This window comes from Gasterosteus aculeatus, chromosome 7, assembly GCF_964276395.1.
Source record: "Gasterosteus aculeatus chromosome 7, fGasAcu3.hap1.1, whole genome shotgun sequence".
Lineage (NCBI taxonomy): Eukaryota > Metazoa > Chordata > Actinopteri > Perciformes > Gasterosteidae > Gasterosteus > Gasterosteus aculeatus.
This window is the reverse complement of record NC_135694.1, coordinates 14,279,122-14,299,829: the sequence shown is the minus strand read 5'-3', so window position 1 is coordinate 14,299,829 and position 20,708 is coordinate 14,279,122. Positions and strand designations below refer to the sequence as shown.

Below are 20,708 nucleotides of genomic sequence, written 5' to 3'. Positions count from 1 at the left end.
AAAGAACAAGCTGTGGTTATAAATATAAGGGACACTGGTCGTCTAATCCAACATTAGCGATATCACTCTTTACGGGGTCTCATAAAAATAACAGTAACTCACCTTTTCTTGTGATAGGCATGGCTGACTGTGTAAACTTGACTCTTGCTTGGGCTTCCAGGTCAGTGGTCAACAAATTCCTCTTGGTGGAATTACAGAAAAAGGATAGTGTTGTGATCAAAGTATCTCTTCTCAAAGCATTTAAACGGGAAGCTTTACACGTGGAGTCCAGGTACCACAAGGAAGGGGTGGGTGATCTGAGGTCTGTGTCCACTGAGGACCTCCACGGACTAGATCTACCAAGTAATCCAAAAGCAGCACCGTTATGATCTCCTGCAGCAATGTTTCTTCAAATTGTATTTACTGTGACCGTTGAGTGATTCAGGGGTTCTCCGAGTGAGAACGCATCTGTATAGCTGGCAGACCACAGGCGCACCTTGTCATAATGGATCCACTGTTGGTCCACAAATATGTCCTCGGACATACGGGTTACATTGCGGGACCAGAGACAGCAAGCCGGAGAGTGTAGAGCAGCCGGCCCGTTGTCCGCAGAGAATTGGAGGGGGTTCACGTCTCGCGGTGCCCGCAGTGACACCCGCTCCTGGTCGGTCCTGTCGGGAGGAGCTGATCTACATCAGGTTTCCTGCCCCACCGTGCATATCTGAAGTTTCTCAGACCAAACTCCTAAGAAATGTTCCACCACAGTCCAATAAATAATAAATAAACAAATAAATGCCGGGTTTCAAAAGAAGTATCAGCGAGTTTTCCTTTAACGATGCACGTTCGGTCAAGCCAGCTAACAACAACAGTCACATCTGTCTGGAGCTTGTGACTTCTGGAGTGACATGTATACTGTGTATACCAATGAGGCCGACAACGCCAAGCCATATAATTAAACCGTTAACGGTGCTCCTACGGATAGATGAAACGTTAACGTGCGTGTCGTTCATTAAGTTAACGTAAGTTAGCTAGCATTCATGCTACATCGGCAGCCTGCGGCGGGGCTAAACGAAACGCTTTCCCGGTGCAACGCCTGGCTGAAGGGAAAAACCTGCCTGCCAACTGTGGGAGAAAATGCATGGTTCTCAAATTACTCCATGTATTTTCATTTTTCGTGAAATTGTGACAGTATATGTTCCGGACATTTCCCCTGATCCGTACTGTCCTCGAGCGGACACATCTCTCTATTCTTTAACCAGGTTCTGTACGCTCGCCATTTGAAGTGACAGCATCACAACAGTTTTAAGTGGCAGAAACAAGCTAGCGGTAATAACAAGTTGAACTTCCGCTTATCGATTTTCACAATAGTACGCGCTGTACAAAAAAAACTTATTTGCAGCTTAGGGATTTGAGATTGTTACACATGTAACGAAGATATAACAGTTTCAAAATTAAAGAAAAATACAGAGTTATGGAAGTAGTTGAATTTACTCTTAACCATTCATTTTAACGCCATTACAAAAAAATCCGTTCAAACAAGAAACGCTAATATATTTAGTAATATGATTTTGGTGGCGGTACATGCATGTTGCAGGACACATTTCATGTCATTAGAAACATGGAAGTTATCCTTATCATTTCATTTAGTAATATCCCAGTTCCAGTACAGGACTACAATACAAACAGGAAATGTGTTTGGCTCATCTGAACAAAGTCCGCAACAATCGTTTTACTTTTCAATGGTGGCACGCACGCCAAACATAGGGCGAAATACGGTGAGCTTGATGCGGCTGTTAAATTTACCTTAGCAACGCAAAGGCCAGTCGCTGGTTAGCTGGTAGTCTAGATTGACAAAACTTGAAAACCAATCGTATAATCCAATTTCGCATCAGGGTGGATTAACCAATGACAGGGCTTCAGATTTATGAGAAAGGTAAGTGTTTAAATATTGCTGCATTAAATATGTAGTAAAGTAAGTAAATAAATATGAATACATGTTTATTGTTAGTTGGCTTGTTTTATGTTTAATTAACATTTTAATCATTTTGAGACACTTTTATGGGACTGTCAGATTATTATTTCTTCCAAAATATATCTTCCACAGATTTTAGCGGTAAATGAATGAATGACAATTGAACATTTATTGTACACCTGTAATGAGGAGTTGTGAACCCATAATAGCATGCTTTCATGAATCTAGTTTTAGATTCCCTGTGCTTCCCAATTGTTGTACAGACAAAAGTTTTGTCTCTCGGGAGGTCTCAATCTGTGTAAAGCCACTCTCCTCTATGGACAAAAACACAGATACTTCAACTGCAAAACAGCGGATTATCTTTGAAAACGAACGAACGAAAGAAATGTATGAATTATTCATTGTAACACATACCAATTGGGGTGGGCATTTGGTTATGATCACAGTTAGCATCTGATATATTGTATATTTAGTGTTTATATCCCTAAAATGAATGAAACAACACAGCCATGTTATTATCATCACACATCCCATTAATTAACTGTTTATTGAAGAATAGCTTGAACAGGAGTGTATACAATTTGTGCTACAACTCAAAAGTACTCAGATCAAAACAGTTGAAATGTTAAATACATTTTTATTATAAACCTCAACTCCTTTCAAATTGACACATTTAACATGTGGTTGGGCTATAGAAGTTAAAGTATATATTTGCTTTTAATACACCATTCAATTCTACAAATGCATACACATTAATGGCTAAGGTTGTTGCTTCCACTTAGTGTAGACCATAGTTATCATAGTGGATCCATCCAAATGGGCATGTAGTGTTCTCCAATAAAGTCTCCACAAACAATTCAACACAGTGTGTACAATCTCACTTTTTTACCATTACCAACATTCTCAGAGGTAAATCATCCTCCACCCATTCACCATCAGAATGTAACATCCTCTGCCATAAATTTGCTTCATCTGTCGTTGAATCCATCCAGACAACTTCCACCCCGTAACTTTTTCCTGCACAGAAAAGCCAAGACATACTTGTATTAATATAGAGGTAATACTTGAATACTAACATAACATTTTAATCCCAGATATTCAATCAAACTTCACCCCAAAATTAATTCAAGTTTAATCACATGAATCACATGGTTATGATTTTAATTTTTCTCCTAAATGTTAAATTAATCTTTAACCAGGTGTGTATAATCCAATTTTAATCAAAGTTGTCTAAAATGTATATCCAGGTGTTCAATCAAATTGTACACTCAGGTCTTTCAGTCATTGAACTTTTATCCCAGGTGTTTAATTCAAGTTTAATCTGAGGTGTTCAATTAAAGTTTAATCCTTAATGTTAAATCAATCATTGAGGTTTTCAATTAAACTTGAATACCATGATTATTATAACATTTTTCTCACGATTGTTAAATTAAACTTAAATCCCCATGTGTATAATTCAACTTTAATCTCAAGCGTCCAATCACACATTTAATCCGAGGTATATAATTCAATTTGAAACCCAGGTATATAATTACATTTTAATGTCATTTTTCATGTGCATAATTAAACTTGATTCCCGGGTGTTAAATCAATCTTTAATTCCATAAATTCTATCAAATCTTAATTCCATAAATCCAATCAAACCTTAATCTCAGGTGTTCAAACTCGTATGTCAAAGGTATCAAGATTGAAGCTGGTACCGTTTTGAAAACAATACACTAAATTTAATTTAACATTTATCCAAAGGAATTCAAAATAAGTGCAATCAACCGTAAAGGTACAGACCCAGAACAATAAGAATAAAAAAAGTACAATTTCTTCAAGAAAGCCAAACTCAAAACTTCTGAAAGTAAGTGCCATTTGCAGTGCTACCTACCAAATATATTCGGAAAAGGTGTTTTTGAGACAGGTAGACCAGCCGTTAGGGAATAACAATAGTCAAGGCCTGAGATTAAATGAGATGAGAGTCTGGACCAGAACCTGCGCCGCCTTCTGAATGAGAATGGGATGCATCTCCAGTCAAATTGAAACTGACCTGTTCCTAAACCAAGCCTTAAGCCGCCAATGTAGTGGTTGTTTAGTCGGTCGTGATCCCAGACTGTCATCTCCACACAAGCCTCTTTGAGGTGCTCCAATCGGACGTCATTGTACACCATGGTGTGATTAAACATCGGGTTGGCCGCCCTCTTCACCACTCGAGTTTTCTGTCTACTTTTCGTGCTTGTGTCAGGAAGTATAGTGCTGCAAGGAAAAAGGGAAGCCAAATGTATTTTCATTTCAAAAGACCATTCAAGGTTTATTGCAGTTCGTCATGATTTAACTGTCTGTGCTCTGTTTATCTTGATTGAATTTGTTATATGAAATAAACATCTACACACTCTCAAATGTAAAAGGACATATATTTTTCAGTGTTCTATTTATTATGTTTTATTTATTTATTGAATTCTGCACAGGTTCATTAACCTAGAGTTTGGATGAAATCCTACCATTTCACAAACGGGTCCGTAACAATTCCTCTGACTGGAGGAAGATTCTTGCAATCTTTTACCCAAATTTGCACCTCACCAGTCTCCATCCTTGATGTTCTCTTACCTGTGAATGCAGTCAGAACACAATAATGGCTCAAACTCACAGGAAAACATTAATGAAATCTGAAGAGTCTTCAGCTCACCGTGGGGCGTCTGTGGCAGGAATCTTAGGGCAACTCTCATCTGTCCTCTGCTGTCCATCAGATGTGTGGGAGACGCTCTTGTATTTTGTCCTGAGACCTGATGGATTCAGCCGTAGTAAGCGACTATTTAACAAATAACTTCGACAGAACACAACGACTATGTGTAGAAATAAATCATTTACCTTGGACTTTAGTGCACATTCATTTATGTGTGTGTTGTTGAAATCCCACTCTGACATATCGAGATCCACCTCACCCAGGAAACTGTTCCGCCCAAAAGTGTTGCTGTGCCACACGGAGATGTTCAACGACTGAGTTTTGAATACTTCCAATATGATTTTAAACTATGAGGGGAGAAGAAATCAAAAAAACTGTTTGTAATATATGGCTGCTAATTCATTAGATTTAATGACAAATTTATAAAATAACAAATATGGTATTCTTGCCCTGAGGATTTCGTTGTAGGTGGGGTTAAGTGTTTTCTTTTTTATTGTGGTTTTTCTCTTTCCCAACTTTGTCTTGTCAGGGAGAAGGTAACATTTCACATATCTATAAGAGAGGGGAGTAAAATTGATATTCTCAACTACAACATCGATTGAAGTTCTTCAGATGACAGCAGTAGCCGACAGACATTTCAAACATTCCCCTCCATTTAAAATGTTTCAGCCTCTTTGTCAAACCATTCTATTACAAATATCATTGACATTTGCTATGCCTTTTCTATTTGGATTGTAAAATATATACACTTACGGGTCAGAGCAGTTCTTCTTATTGTCAGCCACGGCTAGATCCCTACAGTGTACGACAAATATGTGAAACTCTTGTAGCTTCTGAATGTAGTTTAGAGCGAACTGAATGCTTCCCTGGACTTCAATGTCTCCAAAGTCCTCAGGATAAAGGCTGCAGACGCTGCCGCTCACCTGTTGATATTGCCACAAAGGAGAGAAGAAAACATCCATTCTGGTTTGAACTCATTGTCTTTGCCATGGGACATAAATTGCATGAATTACCTCAATTGTTTGTCTTTTTGTTTTACTTTTTATTGTTTTAGTCATCGTGACAAAATGTGGTCTACACTGAGTGTAGAAGGAGGTACCACGAGGTATTGATTATTTTCTTATGGATACTACAGCACAGAACTTTCAACCCAAGTAAATTAAAGCAGTCAAAGTGGGCTGCCGAAGTTGACCGTCAAGTCCTGTGTCGGAGATTCTTTTTAGCTCCACGGAAAGAGAAGTAGTTCAGTCTTGTTGGGGTTGATTTTAAGATGGTGAGCAGACATCCAGATGTCAGTCAGACAGGCAGACTTCCGTGCCGCCACCTGGGTGTCCGAGTGAGTGAGGGAGAGAATTAGTTGCGTGTTATTGGCATAGCTGTGGTAGAGAAGCCATGCGAGCGAATGACAGCGCCGAGAGAGTTGGTGTAGAGCGAGAAGAGGAGGGGACCCAGGAAGGAACCCTGGGGAACTCCAGTAGTAAGAGGACATGGTTCCGACACAGATCCTCGCCAGGTTACCCGGTAGGTGCGGCCGTCGAGGTAGGACGAGAGAAGGGAGACAGCAGAGCCTGAGACACCAAGTTCCTGAAGGGAGGAAATAAGGATCCGGTGGTTGACTGTGTCAAATGCAGCGGAGAGGTCCAGAAGGATGAGGACAGAGGAGAGAGAGGCGGCTCTAGCAGTGTGGAGTTGCTCTGAGACAGCAAGGAGAGCAGTCTCTGTGGAATGGCCCGCCTTGAAGCCTGACATGTGGGGGTCAAGGAGGTTGTTATGGTGGAGATAGGAGGAGAGTTGGTTAAAGATCACACGTTCAAGAGCTTTGGACAATTCAACAAATTGTGTTGCAGTTGCTGAAAAAGGGCTTTGAATTTTAATAACATATATTAAACATAATAAACACAATTTAATTACAATGTATAGTAACTTAGGGCGGCACGGTGGCGTTAGCACTGTTGCCTCAGAGCAAGAAGGTCCTGGGTTCGATTCCGCCCAGTGGCCTTTCTGTGTGGAGTCAGCATATTCTCCCCGTGTCTGCGTGGGTTCTTTCCGGGTTCTCCGGCTTCCTCCCACAGTCCAAAGACATGCTCTGGGGATCAGGTTAATTGGGGACTTTAAATTGCCCGTAGATGTGTGAATGTGAGTGTGAATGGTTGTGTGTCTCTGTGTTGGCCCTGCGATTGGCTGGCGACCAATCCAGGGTGTACCCTGTCTATTGCCCGAAGTTGGCTGGGATGGACTCCAGCCCCCCTGCGACCCTGTGTGCAGGATAAGCGGTTTGACAATGGATGGATGGATAGTAACTTAGTTAATAGAGGTATATTTACAGTAATTCAATTCTCTACGATTTTTTCCTAAATACAATAATAATAGTACCTACTGTAGCAAGAATTACATACCAAAATCTGCAAATGACATGTGACCAATTTTTGTCACATGTAGTCTATTCCAATGTTATATTAGCAGCAGTAGCAACCAACAGGCTGGTATGTATCTCTATCTAGGACAACTCATCTCATATACAAAATTGATGACGTCTTTCGAGACACACTCCTGGGTGCATCGATTGGGTGTAGTTTCCACTCCGACCACTAGACGACGACAACGGGCTTCCAATAGGATCCTGGGTATGTGTTAACTATACATCATCGGGCATCAGTGAAATACACACGTCGCCTGGGATGCATTGAGAACAGAAGTGGTTTTGACTAATTAAGAAATTTCAATCTTGTATCCTAGAGAACATTAAACTTTCCACAGGCGGATTAACTATATCTACCATGGACTGCAAACGCCTGCCCTCTCTGCAGAGCATCTACCACCGCAGGGTTCATAGGAGAGCTGCCTCCATTCTTAAAGACCCCACCCAAGTGCCAAATGCAGGACCACCAGACTGAAAAACTGTTTTTTCCCCACTGCCATTAAAGTCATCAACCGCTCAGAGGACTCTATAACCTAACTCACAACTGGTCTGTACTTTAGCTGGTTAGGATTTCACTTGTACTGTACTGTTAATTTATATTGCACACATTTCCTTTAATTTAAAAACATTTTTACAACCTGCTCAGTTTTGCACATTTCCCCTTACCTCATTTCTGCCTTATCCTTATCTCATTTGTGCCTTATTTTTACTTCACGTACATTTATGTAAATATTGTATTTTTATTTTAAAATTGGTTGGCTTTCCAGAAAAGGCAAGCATAAGAAATCCAATACACAGGGGGGGTGTATTTGACAATAAAATCTTTGAATTGAAAATTGAATAATATGTTGTGTTTTATTAGAAATATATTCTATGGATAACTATTGAGCTGCATGTAGACATACAGACGACATTGAAGCCATTCCTGAGGAGAGGCTGAAATTTGATGTGGAGCTGCCTGTGTTCCTTCTCCAGCCCAAGTCGGTCTCAAAAGTGCTGTCACTGTCGTTCTGATGTCAGAGAAAAGCAAGAAGGACAGAATTCAATTCAATAATGAGAGTAAACCAATCATTTAGCTTTTATGCAAGAGAAGTTGGGAAATGACTGAACATGCGTTGTGGTATTTTCACCTCCTCCTGCTGAAGAACAGTCATGGACACGTCGGTTTTCATCTGCTTTGAGCTGGAGACGGTAGATGCTGTTGGTGGAACAGAGATGCAACTTTGAATATCTTTCACTGACCCCCAACATCCTGTATATGTCCCACAATGTATGGGTGGATTATGATCATGACAATTGCCCCAAGGCAAAACACGAAAGAGGCCCCAACGTATCACCAACAAAGGAGCAAGTGTTTTTTTTTGTCTTTTGGGCCATTTAGTGATGTATATATGTATATCACTAAATGGCTAAATATATGTTTGTTGTATGTTTCTATAGTCGTTTTGCATCTTTTTATTGTGGATTTGTGTCTCTTATGTCAATGTTTATCTCTTTCTAGTCGTTTGTAGTTGTTGTGAGTCTCGTTGCAGCTGTTTTGCAGCACTTTGGGGTTGTGTTTGTCTGTAGAGGGTATTTTTTTGTGATCATTTTAGTCTCAAAGCCCCGGGGAGAGGCACTGACGCTTGAGCCCATTTATTTATCCATCCACTAAATAAAGACATGTTGACATGGTTACTGTTCTACACACTTCGATTCAATAGCTGTTATTTACATATCTCTAACATATACATGTTAGGCCTGGCATTACAGTACAACCTTATGACTATCATTTATATTCACTGACTTAAGAAGAAAGAGTTTTGTTACTTGTTTGAAAGGAAAGGTTTTCCAGGCTTTTGGAGGAAGACGTGTCCATTGAAGATAATCGTTTGAAGGCTGACAAGATGGGACTAGAACTCTCATCATAACCTGCCACAAATAAAACAAAATCAGCTTTGGAAAATAGACTCAACACAGATATTACACAAGTTTTGATTCACTAAGCAAGCCTCTGAAACTAAGATTCTTCCATTTAAATGACTCAAAAATGAGTATTTTGAGCTAACATTTCAGGTAAATAAAAGGCTTATTAAATCAGTTGTTTTCATTTTGAAATGATGAATTAAAAGGAATATTGTCATTGGTAACATCACTTTGACGGTAACGATTAGCTACCACGTATCTATACCATCAGAAGTTTTTAAATCACACAAAGTTGGTGAACTGAAAAATCTACATTTAATCAAACACACATTAATTAATGCTGGGCAACGATAAAATGTTATTGATTAAGTTATGGTTATTCGTACATATTTTTAAAACATTATATGACGTACTTTTATTTTAAAGGGGACATACAAACAAAAGTGCTTAAACACTTAAAAAAAATAACAGCAACATTCCCCTTATACAGTAAAGGGAACGTGGCTAAAATATTTGTTGTACATCACAACTTGAGGGGAGAACGGCATGGCTGGTCCCAGATAAAGAGATACAATAAAGCGCGGTTTGTGCACACGTCTTGTGTGTATTTAAAACACAACAGTATTCGTTACAAATAACTTTGGTTCTATCAACTCCGCCTGGAAGACATTTCAAATGAAAATTAGTCTTGGGCCCGCCCCTGATGAACTCATGAGTTGAAATGGTGCCACCGGGCCCCAGTTTTCAGGTCCCCCTTCTCCCCCTCTTGTGACCTATGGTTTGTTAGTCTTTGTCTTCAGAATCAGTAAGCAAAGGACTGCGTTGACGTGCAATAAAATATTTTCCTGCGTTGGTTAATTAATGCATTAAAGCAATTATAACATCTCTCAGACTCACAGCAGCTTTAATGTGTTAATTTTGTGTGAGAAAAAAAAACATCACTATGGTATTCATTTCACAATCCTTATCTTGAGGAAATACAAAAGCTCACTGTCTGAACTGGTCCGAGACAAAGACCAGGCCTTGGTCATTGTATTTTGGTGGTCATTTCCATCATTATTTTGCACAGTCCAAGAACCGATGCCGCGAAGATTCCCCTCAATGGGACTGTAACTGGGGTTTCCAGCAAGGGAAATTAGGGCATTTTGCGGTGATTGTAAAGCATCATTCACTGCAATAGTAGATTTATCTTGGTGAATAAGAGGAACATCAAACTTCACCTTTGGCCCGAGGTCGGGCTGTTTATCCTGAGGGATGAAAGATCTGACAAGGCTTGGAAGGGTCAACATCTTCTTTTTTAATTTTTTTGATTGTGGTGAATTAGAGGAGCTTGAACTACATTGTTGTGTATTCAAATTACCAAGGTAAGCCCCTCTGTCCTCTGGATGAGGAGTGAGAGGCTGAGAGGTGATGCCTACGCCAGGTTCAGTGTCTGTCAGCAGTGTCTGCTTTGCCTCATGTCCTGGTACTGTTGTTGGCTTTCCTTGTTGCTCTTCCACAAACCTAGCTTGGGGGTTGATGTCTATTGGAAAAGTTTTCAAGAAGAAACCTTCCAGTTTGGATTTCTTAGGACTGGAGGATTCTCTAGGCAGGACCCTGGGATGGCAGGTCTTAGATGGACTCCTTCTGACTTCGTCATCCTGGTCTTTTGATCTTGAAGTTTGGGATTGTCTCAAACTAAGGGGCCTTTCCACATACTCAGTGTCAGCCTTGACACAATATTGGTGACATGTTGATTGTACATCCCCAGTACTTCCAGAACTGACTGTCACTTTTGCCTCTTTGTCAGACTTCTCTCTGATATCTAAGGATGTTCTTAAATACGACTGTTGAGAAACATCTTTGAAATTGAGTATTGAAATGCGGGAGTCTTTCTTAAGGGCAATAACCCTGAGTCCTTTATATTCCTTTTCCAAGAAATTATTAGTCTTACTGATCTTGACTGTCTTGTCCTCTTGAGGACTGGAACTGGATTGCTTTGGAAGGGGAACTTGAATATCCCTCTCTAGATTTTGGGTGTTGAAGGCTAGAACGGGAGGTACAGGAATGGTAACGTTATCCTGTGGCTCAGAAATCTTTGACTCTCTCACTGAACCTGTTAAAGAGTCACCTGTCTCTTCATATATGATGACTGGATTCGCTCTATATGTGCCATCTTCTTTTGATAAATCTACAAAGAAGCAGCTGTCAGACTGTGGTGACCAGTCAGCAGTGTCGTCAACTTTAATTTCCTTTTGAGGGGAAAATTTTATTTTTGCATCAAAGTTAGTCTGACAGCCATGTGGAGCGTCGACTCCACTCTTGTAGTTATCTTTTCGCCTTTCCTCTTCTGTAAATACTATTTTGGGACCACTGTTTTCTCTCTCCCAGAAAGCTTTCATATTGGATCGTCTCTCCGAAAGCTGAATAACCATACTTTCTGTCGCCTCCTGGTGAGAGTCTGTATCTGCTGAGGTCACTGTTTCTTTAAATTGTGTATCCTGACGTGAGGTAACTTGTAGTGTTCTGACCTCTGTGGTTTCAGAGGGTTTAGCTTCTTGTCTGACACTTGCAGGTTTGTCTATGGTCCTACCTGCCGCACCTTGACAAAGATTCTGGGTGTTGCCTGGTTCCTTCTGCATAGCTATCTTCACCTCTTCTTTTTTTCGACTGTGTACTTCCGCAGTTTTCTCTTTTTCTCCTCTAAAGATTCGAAGCAGTCGTTGTCTAGGCTTTGGTGAAACAGTAGAAGATGAACCCGTTAAGCCATAATGAGACGGCTTGATAGCTAAAGGGTCCTCAACAGTGACGTTGGCTCTTTCTTCAGGCAGCTTTGGGTGATGAATGTTGCATCCAGTTATCCAGTCCGTAGAGGTAGTCTCAGAATGATGGTCTGTTTCCAGCTGAACCAGCTTTCCTGACTCCTGCTCAACCAAAATTAGTTTGGACACTGCAGGGCTTGAGAACTCTGAAATACAGTGCTCCGAGATATCTGAAAAGACAGCAACCACAAATTGGATTAAGCATGCCCTTTATGTCTATTTAAGATTGCAAAGTATAATAAAGATAGCTGTGTAGGACTTATTTTGGCGTATCACTGTCAAATGAAGTCTTATTGAAATATAGTTTAGTTAGACTCTGTTGTTTTAAATAAATGTCTTACCAATATGTTGTTGACCAGCTTCCTGGGTGTTTGCCTGAGTTTTGCAATTGAGGTCTCCTTCCTGTAAATCCACCTGACTCGGATTGAGTAAAGGCCTATGTGTGCAAACAGTGGCCTTGCCAGTATCCTCAAGTTCACACTTTATTTCTACCTCAGAGGGAGTGAAGGAGTCAATGTCCAGCAAACTGTTCTCTCCCAGCTGTTTTCTGTCTTGCCACTCCACTCCACTCTGACTGACCATGGAGCTGAACCTCACCTGCTTGCTGTCAATCCACCTGTCGGTGGGAGAATTTAGGCCAATTGCACTCTGCAGGTCCAGGCAAGACAACAAAGAGTCTGTGGAGCTAAAAGCGGACAAGTGCTTGAGGATGCCCTGTTGAACAGCAGAGCTAGTCTGCTGACCTCCTGGCCCTTCTTCCTCAACAAAGCAGTCCCGAGAGCTGGGGACTGTTCTTTTTTCAATCATTGGCATCAGAATAGAGGCATTCTGGGTGATTGGTCTATCACTAGGGTATTGCTTAAGGTTAGTAGTATATGAAAAGCAGCTGTCAAATGAAGGTAAGGGCTCTGAAAGAAACAAAGAGAAATTCACAGCATTTTAACCAACATGAGCTGTGTTTTTTGTCTCACAAAAAGACTCACATTCATTCAAGTTTAAAACTATTCAATACCACAATGTCACAGTTCTGAAGAGTTTTATTAGCCTACATTATTACGTTGACTTCATCCTTTCGGGCTGGGAAGTTTGGTTAGCTTGTGAAGCTAGTTATAGTTGCTTATTATCTATCTCTATTATCTAACAACTTCCTAACTCCTTTTTCCTTTCCTATTTATCATTGCACTATGAGTATTTCTTCAATGTGGTATGGGCATGCTCAAGACCTACTTTCAACCCTGTCTCCAAGTCGATCTTTCACTCGGTCTTGTCTTGATCTCAGACGAGGAGAACTCAGGTCTTGTTCTTTTCTTAAACTTAAAACTATCCGGTCTTGGTCGTGCCTTGGTTCAGTTGGTCTTGACTAGAAAACTGTGTATTGGTACTTGGTACTTAAAGGAACAGTGTGTACAATTTAGGGGGATCTATTGTTGAAAATTGAATAAAATATGATTGTGTGTTTTCTTCAGTGCGTTATTACCTGAAATTATTTTGTTACCTTAGTATAAGCTGTTTTTTAATCTACATAAAAGCGGGTCCTCTTCACAGAGCCGGCTTCCATGTTTCTATAGAAACCCGAGAACGGACAAACCTACGTGCAAGGGATTGCCCTGGTCGGAAAACACAGGGACACACACTGTTGTTTCGGTTTTGAGGGTCAGAAAACAAAAATACAGGAAATCGCTGTCGGTTTTAAGGGACTAGGGGATTCATTTCTGCAAAAACTGCAATACATAATACTCTCACGTGAAATCCTTATATGGGTTTACGGGGCTTATTTTCCTTTCCCTCCAAGCTTGGAAGACAAGAGACGTTTCAAATGGTAACCTTCCTCTTAGATGACGCTTTGATCTTATATTCTGCAAGTAACTCAAGGATCTAAATACTTATTCCACTTTAGGCTGGTCCTTTAGTATGAAAAACCCAATCCATTATCTTTAGACAATTTAAGACTTGTCACTGTATTTTTTGACAGATTGTCTTGGGAAATGCCTTACTTATAGAGCATACAGTTTAATAGCGTATTTTAAAATAAAATTATCAGACTACTGTTTTACCATTTTTGATCAATGTGAAGCCTTCCACATAAGCAAGGCATATTGCTCTTTTAGAACCAATTATTAAGAAGCCCAATCTGTGGAATATTAGTGTTTATCATGAAGTTTTCAAGAACGATTTATGTCAAGAGCTTGTTGTGTATGTACAAACATAGTGCTGGTATAGTTTCCAGTATGAATAGATTCTGCCTTTTTAAATCTGTCATTACTACTAGTCATGCGGTAAAGATTAAGGCTTTGGAATGTATTTTTGTGTAATCCTCTGGCTAGTCAGGAGGCCTCATGTATTTGGACTTACTTTGACAACCCCTGGGAAAAATCTGTGATCCCAGCTCACTGACTCATTTCACACGGACCGGAAGAAAACACACTATTCACACAAATATTGAGAGAAACCAAAAGAATTCACCAATAATTTAAATTAAAGTTTAAGAATTATCTCTGTTTTGTAAAATTAGCAAATGGCTAAGAGATATTACATCATTTCGAAGTGCCTGCATGAAATTGAACTCCTCTTTTTCCATAACACTCTGTAAAAAGGGCTTCTCTGAAATTGCAACAAAAATTAGATGCAAATAAATCAGATTACAAAATTGTTAGCCTGCATATGCATTTCACTTACATGCAGCCACTGCTCATGCCAACATGCTGTTCAGCTAAGGCATAAAGGAGCTGCACACCTAGAGGTCCAATTAATTGCTAAATTGTCCATCAAAACATCCGCTCAATTCAAAACACATGTTGTGTATCAGTAGATCAAGAAATTCATTCCCACCCACAATATATATTTGAAGTAGCACAAACTGAGGTAAATTATAGAAACTCACCCTCATGTTGTGTCTGGGTTAGATCCACTGCTCCGTCCATTAACGAACTGTCCTTGTTTTCAAAACTGTGACTTTCAATTATGTCGCTGTTGAATGGGTTTTGTCTTTGCTTGAATATTGAAAATAAGATGATAAATAAAACACCTGCATGTACTCAAACTTTTAAAAATAATTTATCCTGACAGAATCCTTACTTTTGTAAGTGAATGTAAAATTGGCGTAGGTGTATGTTCTAGGATTTCACATGCCTTTATGTTTTCATACCTATTAGAATAAACAAAGTCAACAAGATGAAACATCTAAAACTTGGGATTTATAAAATAATTAATCTGGTCTTGATTTGGAAATTTGCTTGTTAGTGCATTACACTTCCAATGCAGCATGTTTGGTCAGTGAAATATAATCTCCTGAACAATGTCGGTTGTTTTTTCAACTCTCTATTTGGGACAAATAATTACAGTAAAACATAGTCGCTATCGAGAAAGTTAGTTAAGGCAGTGCAGCCCATGTCTCACCTCAGAGGCACTGGAAAACATGAACATGTGAAACTTGACCTTGTAAGAAGATTACTACAGAGCAGATTACTTAGTATTCACTTACTGTGTGCACAACTCCACTCAGTGGAAACCACACCCAAATAGTCTGCTCCACTAGAGCAGCATGTGAGGATGCTCAAAACACACTGCACTGACCAAATGTTTGGTTCATAAATGGAGTTTTCAAAATGTGTCTATATTCGCTAAATAAAGGAAGAATAAGAAGAAAATAGAGTAAGACCAGCTGTATCCTTTAAAACATGAAGATGTAGTTCTGCCGTACAAAAATAAGTAATGTGGGACGTTTGCTCACAGACTACTTCCTGCTTTGATGAACTCACCTCTCATCGCTGTGCTGCTCTTGAAGGAATCCACAGAGTGCAGGTGGGACGAAATCTTTGTTCTCACTGCTGACAGAACGTGGCTTCTCAGGAATAAGCTGGGAGAGCTCCACTATAACGCATCACATACACCACAGGGCCACTGTGAGTCATTGTAAAGGACACTGCTTGTATCCAATACAAAATGTTAACCGAGAACTGAGAACAGTAAGGTGACTTTTATGTATATGTAAATAAATACCATTTCTTTTTACAAATGTCTTCTTAGACATTTGTAAAAAGTTCTTAGGAGCCTTTTGAGGTTAACATTATCACATGAAGTTGAAGTTAAAAGTGTATAGAAAAAATGAATATTCATTCAGGTTGTGATGTGTTTTTGTAAAACGTTTCCAATTATGTGGTGGTTTTGGGGGGATTGAAACACTCTCTTGTGACTACACCAAACTATGCATAAATAATTTGTAGATTATTAATCATAAAATATACACTTGAAATTATTGTGAGATCAATTCCATAGGTTGGTTCTGTGATTTCGACAATAGCAATGCAGGACTCGGAGGCCTCACGTATGGTCAGCGGCTTATGGGAGTGTTTCATAGAGGCCCTGATGATCTCGGAGCCATGTATGCGATCCTGATGTCGTAGCTGCTTGGTTTCATAGAACCATTCTCCGGTCATGTACCTTAGCCGGCCCTTATCCCTCACTGTCTTCTGGAGGTTCCTGAACACGGACACATCAATGGAACATGTGCAGTCATCATCATACGAAGAATTTTATTGTATTGCTTTTACAATGTTGTGCTGCAAGCAACATTTCCCTCTGCAGTTTAAACTTCTATGTAGGAAATACATGTTCCTTCTGCAGACAGACATGTTTATCCTGTCTACGCCATCTTGTCTGTGATGGATCATACTCTAAGAGCCTGGGGTTAGTTTATGCTTTGCGACAGAACACGGCACTCACCGAACGCGCTGCTCCTCAGTCTTCTTCAGCTCAGCGTCTCTTTTTAACACGGCCCGGATTGTCTCCTGCTCCTCCTCAGTAAGGAAACTCAGGTCGATCATGGTGACTGCTGCCACTCGCCGTGTCTTCAGCTTTCTACTGCTTTAGGTCAGTGTCTAGAGGTGGAACATGATCACAGCTTAAGACCTCCCAAGGATCTTGGCTTGTTCTTTAAGTCAGTCTGAGCGGTTATGTGTGACATGAGTTTTATGGTTTGTACAAAATGAATGCTCCTAATTTTAGGCTATGATTTGTGATCAGCTGGGCTCTTTTCTGTTGCTTTGTTTGATCATTAATAATTCCTTCTTCTTTGGGAATGCAATGGAGACATTCCAACGCACACAAATCAAAGTCATTTGTCAAATTCGTAAAATATTGTAATGAGCAATGCCTTCATGGATCTTTGAGTGTGTAATGCCAAAAGTAAAACAGAAAAAAAAAGGGAATACAACTTACAACAGAATTGTTGCTTTTCCTTTGAAAATGTTTGACCGAATGTAAGAATCTGTTGGAAACTTGAATTTTGCACTGAACTGAATTGAACTTGAATTTGTTTGATGTTCATACTACCAGAATGCTTCACTGTGTTGAAAATTATAATAACTGAACTTGTAAACCTGCTGTCTTTGCTGAACTGATGAGTGTCATTGTCATTTAGCTGCTTTTTGAAAAATAGTACTTATCTAACTGATTGTGAAATGGTTGTGGTTGCCCAGTGTTTTATTCCATTGTTTATTCATTATCCAAGTTAAGAAATTTGTAATCGCCTCTTATCCTGGAATACAGGGCTGCATGACCACTAAGCTGTGAGAAACCCTGAATAGCTTTATCCTGGTTAAACTCACGCTGATTAAAGTGGGAGTACTTCCTTGTTTGGAAAAGAGGAATTTTGCATGTTCAGTTTAGTAAAAAAAGAAAGTGAAGACAGCTGAAGGACAGAGGACTTATTTCCTTGTAACAAACTATTATTACTAACATTATTGCAAAAATCTTGACTAACTTGACTAACTCCAACATTGTTAATGTGATTTCTACCTTTTTTAATACAGTTTATTAAAAAGGGTAGAACTTGATATAAAGAATTGTTAAACATAATGCCAAAATGTCTTCTGACATCTGGTTAATATTTAGTTCTGCAGACATTTAGAAGTTGCTATTGTTCAGTTAATACTAGATAAAATATGATTGTACATTCCCTAACCCTAACACATTACACTGCAAACCAACAAGTCTGCTTGGGGATATCTTGTTTAAATGGATGCCATGTATTTTAATAAATTATTCAACGGTATAGAAATTATAAATAATTAAAATGTATAAAGCGAATCTAAATGTTTACTTATTTTAACAATATACGCCTTATTGCTTTGGTGTTCAAACATAACTGGAGTGAGTTGACGCAATGACCTAATAGTTTGTTGTTACATTTGCAATGTCACCAGTTTACAACAGAAGAAATTGTATTTTATCAATGCTGCTGAAGTGACACGAATATATATGACCAAGATGGATAAATCTTTTTCACCCCTGATGAATCTTTTCACTCCTTCCAGACTTGTTGTTCATCCACTGTTGGAGGAAGGAGGATTGTATTTGCTACATAGAAGCAGCATACACCATTAACTGAGAAACAAGTTGTGAAGTCAAAAGGCGGTGAGCTCACCTCTCGTGGTTGCTTCTCGGTTGGGTGATAACCAACTTGGCAACTGGATCCAGAGCTGCTGCAGCTGGATGAAGCTGCAGGCCCACAGTGGCAGGTGGCGGCTGAGAACAGCGAGGAGGTCCGTCTCATACGTTCGGTCCCACGGGACAGAACACAGAAGGCGTATTTAGGGCGGAGACGTTTAACCCTTCACAAGTGTTTCCACACTGAGTTAAAAAATTGACATTGTAAATGTTTGAATAGGAAGTAAACTCTTAATTTGACCTCAGTAAACAGATATGTTTATTACAGAAACACTGATATGTGTGTGTGTGTGTGTGTGTGTATATACACTCTAAAAGTTGAAATTGTAATTGTTTTGAGAGGAAGAAAACACGCATTCATACAAAATTATTACAACCCAGGAAACAAAGTGAAACGGTGATTCGTATTTCAGATTTGTCCAGCAGAGAGCAGCATCTTCCTGCTCATAATAAATACAAAACTCATCAGTTTTAATGAAGAGGTGAAAAATAACTTTTTTTAGATGGAGATGTACATTTCATGTCCAAATGTCAACACAGTGAGCTGTATATAGGAGCAGTACTAACAGTAAAAGGAAGGAGGATTGCCCAGAGTAGGTAAGGATTGAGAGGCAAAGGAACACAGCCTCCACTTCAGGCCTCGGATCCTCCACAAACCGGAACATAAAGTGGACTGCATAGTTGTCGGAGCCCTTCACCTTTTACCAGTATTTAAAGGAGTATTTACTCACTGTAAATACTCATTAGGTTAAGTCTGGTTGACTGCACCATAGAGAGCTGAGGTCATAGTTACAAATGAAAGTCTCCAAATCTATTTAAAGTAGTAGAAGAATAGAAAACTACAGGATCAGATGAGAAGGATGGAGAACTACAGGGCCTGATGAGATGGATGGAGGATTACAGGGCTGGATGAGATGGATGGAGGACTACAGGGCCTGATGAGATGGATGGACGACTGCAGGGCCGGATAAGATGGATGGAGGACTACAGGGCCGATTGAGAAGGATGGAGGACTACAGGACCAGCTGAGAAGAATGAAGGAGTAGGACCACATTTCTTTATTTGGCAAAGTAAGTAGTCCCTTTAACAGAAGTACCATACTGAGATGAGGTGTTCATTAACTAATGTGAAATTTACAAACATGAATATCATTCAATCGTTCATAATATCATGTGATCATTGGAGGCTGAATAAAACACAAAAATGTAAAGGTTGTTTAGTCGAATTTTAGTCACTATTGCCTCAGTTTCTTAGGACACTATTATCTATTATCAACCTGCTCAGAGGTGGCAAAAAAAGGGAAGCCACAAAAAGGGAAGCCACACACAAACATTGTCCAGATAGTGTTTTATTTCCCTACACAAGTTCAGTTTTTCGTCCGGTCTTAGACTAGGTCCCAATCAGAGTGATTGGTAAGCGAGGCGAGTGTTTCAGCTCCTCTCAGCAGGAAACCACTGGCAGAGCAGGAACACATATCTATAATCTATATATAGAGATGCATCTATCTATCGATATATTGATATATCGATAGATATATATGTGTAATCTATGATAGAAATTAGACTCCTACATACTCTGTAAGTGGGAAAAACTGCAAAATCTGCAGTGTATCAAATACCTGTTCTCCCCACTGTGTGTATTATACAGATAGAGATAGATATAGATCTATAGATACAGATACATATAGAGGTCCAGCACTTGGCCGAGTGGTGCGGCAACACCAAGAGAACAAGGAGCTCATTGTGGACTTCGGGAAAGACAAAGGTAGTGCACACTCCCCCATATCAATCAACTAGACGGAGTGTGAGCGTGTTGCTAGCTTTAAGTTCCTGGGCGTCCACATCTCCGAGGATCCTCAACATCTCAACACTGGTCAAGAAGGCTCACCAGTGCCTATTCTTCCTGAGGAGACTGAAGAAGGCTCATCTGTCCCACTCAGATCCTGGTGAACTTCTACCGCTGCACTATCGAGAGTATCCTCACCAAGTGCATCATAGTGTGGTACGACAGTTGCTCTGTTGCGGACCGGAAATCTGTCCAGAGGGTGGTGAAAACTGCCCAGCGCATCACTTCTTCCTCACTCCCACTATCGAGTCTGTCCATTACAAAAAATGTCTGCGGAGGGCGCGCAGCACCGTGAAGGACTACTCCCACCCCAACCATAGACTGTTTGCCCTCCTCCCCTCTGGGAGGCGTTTTAGGGCCTTCCGTTCCCGGACGAGAACAGCTTCTATTCCCCCCCTACACCTCTCCCATTGACACATGACCTTCCAGCCACTGAACATTCTGCATTTTAATTATGCCGTATTGCACAATTATGCTATAGCCTACCTTGTCATTCATATTTACAACCCTGCTGCTTAATACTACTCCATGTAGATTTCACACTGTAGATTTATTTATATATACTCTCCACTTGATCTGCTCTCTTGCACTGGGGGCTATTGCAAAAAAGTAGAATAAAGAAATCCAGGATAACTGAAAAAGCGCAGCTTGACTTAGTGTGATTCGTTCATG

The 20,708-nt window shown here is 39.9% G+C and overlaps 2 protein-coding genes across 24 annotated transcripts in view; both read right to left on the bottom strand.

Annotated features, from left to right (window-relative positions):
• The window catches only part of dlg2 (discs, large homolog 2 (Drosophila)), a 222,399-nt gene extending 221,116 nt beyond the window's left edge, over positions 1-1,283 (bottom strand). For 12 of the 20 annotated variants that reach the window (XM_078107281.1, XM_078107285.1, XM_078107288.1 and 9 more), the window contains exon 1: positions 103-1,264. Coding sequence is in view for 5 of the 20 variants with exons in the window: in XM_078107294.1 (XP_077963420.1) it covers positions 103-121 (19 nt within the window). In the remaining 15 variants the exon portion in view is untranslated. Of the gene's footprint in view, positions 1-102 lie in introns of all 20 variants that reach the window. The other 8 variants (XR_013468460.1, XM_040180208.2, XM_078107291.1 and 5 more) reach the window with 4 other exon arrangements.
• A 1,178-nt stretch (positions 1,284-2,461) lies between these two features.
• sytl2a (synaptotagmin-like 2a) lies at positions 2,462-18,314 on the bottom strand. Of its 4 annotated transcripts, none has more exons than XM_040183067.2 (18): positions 18,169-18,309; positions 16,467-16,621; positions 16,069-16,223; positions 15,503-15,614; positions 14,820-14,889; positions 14,626-14,734; positions 12,086-12,652; positions 9,935-11,914; positions 8,848-8,949; positions 8,169-8,236; positions 7,944-8,048; positions 5,373-5,542; positions 5,069-5,171; positions 4,805-4,966; positions 4,623-4,719; positions 4,438-4,543; positions 3,987-4,192; positions 2,462-2,968 (listed from the first exon to the last, which is right to left on the bottom strand). In XM_040183067.2, exons 2-18 carry the CDS (start codon positions 16,565-16,567, stop codon positions 2,829-2,831), a joined length of 4,353 nt encoding a protein of 1,450 aa, XP_040039001.2. In that variant the 5' UTR covers positions 16,568-16,621; positions 18,169-18,309; the 3' UTR covers positions 2,462-2,828. The 4 variants fall into 4 exon arrangements, with proteins under 4 accessions (XP_040039001.2, XP_077963405.1, XP_040039003.2 ...); XM_078107279.1 differs by having other exon boundaries at positions 10,304-11,914; XM_040183069.2 differs by having other exon boundaries at positions 11,516-11,914.
• Between the last annotated feature and the right edge of the window lie 2,394 nt (positions 18,315-20,708).